Genomic DNA, 4,471 nt, shown 5'->3' with positions numbered 1-4,471 from the left:
CATTTTTTATTTACATTAGGATGTGGATGGCAAACAGTTCCACTTAGAAAAATCATTGGTGGGCACGAGTCTTTCGTTGGATCTTGGCCTTGGATTGTAAGTCGGTGAATTAGATAATATTTGTTTATCTTAAGCACAAAGCTATATAATGGGTTATTTATGATGTGTACACCACTAGTATCGAAACCCAATTTTTAGCGTCGTTATGGGTAAATAATGAGAGTCCATTTTATCAATTCATTCTTAGGGTTTAGTACTATAGACTTTAATTATTCAACTTATAGAGATATGTAAGTGTAAATTATATTTAAACCAATTCTTTCTGAACATCGAATAATTATAAAACATTAGGAAATCAACATCTTCTTTATTAAATTTTAAACATAAAGGAAGTTTAATTTAACGAACGTTTTAAATATACATTTGTTGTTCTTGAGTTTTTGTTATTAGAAATATTATTAAACCAAAGTCTTATTAACCAGGTTTACAGAGATGAAACTCGATAATCTTTAAATCTAAGGTCTTAGAAATAATAATAAATGCACGTAATCTATCTGGTTGTTTTCATACATATTAACAATTCTTTAGAGAAAAAACACTGGTTACAAACAATTATATCATTTTTTATAACCACCAACAATTACAAAATACAATTCAATTTACAATCTAACGTATGAAGTCACAGCAAAAAAAAACAACAACAACAAAAAAACAAACAATACGCAGATAATTATGGCTGATCAGTATATTTTCCATTAAACCATTTAATAGTGCATATAATGTTATTAACTTTCTTCTCTGAGATCACCATAAGTTGTGGTATCTTATACCAGTTTATAACTATTGCAATTTACAACCATTCTACAACTAAATTCCACCATTAGTAACTCACTTTTATTATTTTAACTACAGTTCATGTTTATGTTACAAAACAAGAGTACAAAGCAGTTTTTATAAATTTTTACTTATAAATATTTTCATACGTTGATTACCATATTAGTTTTATGAAAGATATAAAGATTATATTGTAGAAGTTTATCACATAATCAATCTATTGTACGAGGACGACCGTTTCTCTTTTACAGTTTCATCAGCCTTATTAGAGAAAAATTTATAGTCTCTAAGTCTGGTGATTTGGTTGGTATATCTTCGTATGAAATAGAGTGAATACTCATTTTGTTCTTCAGCTGTTTGAGGTGTGAAACAGTTTAACAGGAGGTATGACTAGAAATATTATTTTGATGAACACATCCCTTGTTGGTCCTGTCTAAGGATGGAGATCTTTCTTGATTATGTTGCATATTGTAGCCGGGGAAATGTAGACGGCTTTTCCTTCTGATTTTTGTGTTCACTGATTCTCACCTGCTATAAGACGCCCTATTTTGTTTACCACAGCTGGAGTACGATTTGCAGCAGATCTCTTTCTGCACGATCCTGGTGCCTCAAGTTGATCCATATTCCATTATTTTCCAATGCCATTAGTAAAAGGGACATCCCCTTCCTGTAAATCCAAAAATTCCCGCACTGATTGCTTTATTATGTATATTTTGTGTTGGAAAGGGCTTTTATATAATTCTGTCTCAAAAACTATAAACTTTCGGAGGCATTACATTATTCATGTAAAACAAAACTATGTACAGTTGAAGGAGTGATACATATCTTCCATCTCGACTTTATACTTGCTGTGGCTATCATGTGACTTGCTTGTTTGCACATTCAAAATCTTCTTACTAAACAAACCCAAAGTTGTAGTCTATAATCTATTTTCAAGGGTAACAAGGGAATTTACGAAAATTGTCAAATACAACTTATGAAGGATTATGTCGATCTTGTGTTTTCTCAACGATGCATTTTAAGTGAGTCCTCTTTGTTTCGTATGTATACCCTGAGATTTGAACTATAACAATTTATTAAGTAAAAATATTTTATAGGTCATTTTCTAATATTATTATGACGACTTTAAACCTGAATTGCTAACAAATTTGAAGTGAAATCGACGAAATAAGTTTGTTGCGTGACTTACTGTTATGCATACTCTAAATCGTTTTACTACAACGTACTCAACCCTCTGTTTTACATTGAACATGGACTACTAAAGATACGCTACATTAAGTACTATCATAGAAAGTTCGAGTATAATGACAAAGTAGTGAGTAATTTCCAGTAAGTACTGAAAACTGAAGTGATGGGATTTGTTACTGATATTTAACTTTATGAAAATATATATGCTGGTCTGACTGGATTTTTATAGATGAGATAGGACACTATAAGTTTTCCTTAGTATTAGACCAGAGAACAAAGGTCCACTTGTGAAGCTATGAAAAATAAGTCATAGAAGTTGCACCACTGAAGTCGTGAAGAGATATTTCCACGTCATAAAATAGATTAAAAGAAATAGATTTGTTTACGAATTTTCGCTCAAAGCTATTTCCGCTTAGTGATTCAGAATTCTGAATGGTAGACAATAGAAAGGCAGCTAGTCAACAGCACCAACTGCCAACTCTTTGGCCACTCTTGGTTTAATGAATAGTGGATTTGACCGCCTCTCTTATATTACGCCTACAATTGCAAAGTGTGGAGCGAGTTTTTATGGAACGGGATTCAAACCATGAATCTGCGGATAAACATTACGGGCACCCGTAAACATTACGTAAAGGCTAAATAGTAAGACTACAGACTAAAAAGAGGGTTTGAAAAGCGCTTCCTGTACATAATAGATCAAATTTTTACTGAGACTACGACAAATTGAGTTTAATAAATACATATATCTTACATATTATATGATGTGAAATTATTAATGAAGGTTATAAGTCTTCGCTCTTTACCAGTGAATTGTGTATAAATAGGTCGTTCGACAGTCCCCAAGTTGTCGGCTTTCTATTTTGTGATGTATCTGTTTTTAATTCAACATCATTCCTTAGTATTATTAACGACTTTATGCCAGTAATTATCACCAGTAATATATATATATATATATATTATAATGAAATTATCTCTTATTGCAGGTTAAACTGATTCCAGTTCGTTACGGTAAAAACAGTTTATAGTATGATTTAAAGATATTCTAATTATCCAAAACAAATAAACATTTTTAGATAAAGTTGCTATTAGAGGGAATAGTCAACGCTAGTAATACACTTATTATTATTTTGGTATTCTCAAGGCTGCCCTCTATAGAGACAAAATACAACGGTGTGGTGGTTCATTAGTCACCAGCAGGCACGTGATAACAGCCGGCCACTGTGTCGTGAGTTCTGGTGGAGTACGGTCAGTATATTGTGATAAATTTGGTTATCGGTTTTATTTTACTTGAATTTTTTATACAAAAACGTATTTTATTGAATAGATATAAAACATCATTGTATGATTTTTTCTTTTTTTGTTTCTAGCTTCTGATTAATAAGTTAAAAGTGACTTATTACTTTTATAAGCTCACTTTCTTCATAATGAAAGAGAAGGACCACCCACGTTAACTACAAATGATGTTATAAATAACATAATAAAACAATTTTCTATCAGGTTTAGAACAATTGATAAGGCTCTCTTTCAGGAATGCTCTTTGAATTTAAAGTAAATTTGGTTTCTCTGAATTTCGCTCAAAGCTACACGAGGGCTTTCTGTGCTAGCCGTCCTTAATTTAGCAGTGATAGACTAGAAAGAAAGCAGCTAGTCAACACCACCCATCGCCATCTCTTGGACTACTCTTTTCCCAACGAATAGTGAGATTGATCGTGACTATATAACGCCCCAAGGGCTGAAAGAGCGAGCATGTTCGGTGACGGTGATTGCGAGTCTAGGCCATGCCAGGCCGTTGATAACAATGAATGAACAGGCCAGGATGAACAATGATTCGAATAGGTTAAAGCTCGTTTTGTGCTAAATAAATGTTAGGATCTTAGGAGTATACGAGAGGTAAAGAGCTAACAACTGGATTTCTAGAGTTTTAACTGAATTTGTTCGATTCATCTAATAGAAAGTAAATACAATGCACGTTGTCGCAATCCCGCATTTATCTTGTCATAAACAGAAGTTCGACATTGTTACCAATTTCAACAGGGTTATACATGTTACATCAACTTACACAGTCCGAGTAATCAGAGGTGTCATCTATAACTTCTGCTGCAGGATGTAGGCCTGCAGGGTGGATGCTGTTTTTTAAGGTAATTTTCCTCACGACAGGAATATCCGAGATACCATATGACAGATGCTGTCTGAGCACAACAGCTCCTAAATCTTGTACCAGCCTAGCGTTATCAGAATCATGCTGAATCGGCTCAATTATCATTGGCAAAATACTCTAGATAGAAAATAACCTTTGTTAGATACATGCCTTAATTGAAGTTGTGAGCGTAACAGGGTATTATATTCCTTGCTCTCCAAATGTCATATGACCCTCCCAGTGGCACAGCGGATTGTCTGCGGACTTACAACGCTAGAAACCGGGTTTCGATATCCGTGGTAGGCAGAGCAC

The 4,471-nt window shown here is 33.5% G+C and overlaps 1 protein-coding gene across 2 annotated transcripts in view; it reads left to right on the top strand.

Moving 5' to 3' along the window:
* The window catches only part of LOC106472586 (proclotting enzyme-like), a 20,069-nt gene that overhangs the window by 10,334 nt on the left and 5,264 nt on the right, over positions 1 to 4,471 (top strand). For both annotated transcript variants that reach the window (XM_013933240.2, XM_022401149.1), the window contains exons 4-5: positions 20 to 96; positions 3,164 to 3,267. In XM_013933240.2, the coding sequence (XP_013788694.1) occupies positions 20 to 96; positions 3,164 to 3,267 (181 nt within the window). The remainder of the gene's footprint in view (positions 1 to 19; positions 97 to 3,163; positions 3,268 to 4,471) is intronic.

This window comes from Limulus polyphemus, unplaced genomic scaffold (genome assembly GCF_000517525.1).
Source record: "Limulus polyphemus unplaced genomic scaffold, Limulus_polyphemus-2.1.2 Scaffold5444, whole genome shotgun sequence".
Classification (NCBI taxonomy): Eukaryota; Metazoa; Arthropoda; class Merostomata; order Xiphosura; family Limulidae; genus Limulus; species Limulus polyphemus.
Note: the sequence above shows the minus strand (reverse complement) of the source record. Positions and strands in the feature narration are given on the sequence as shown.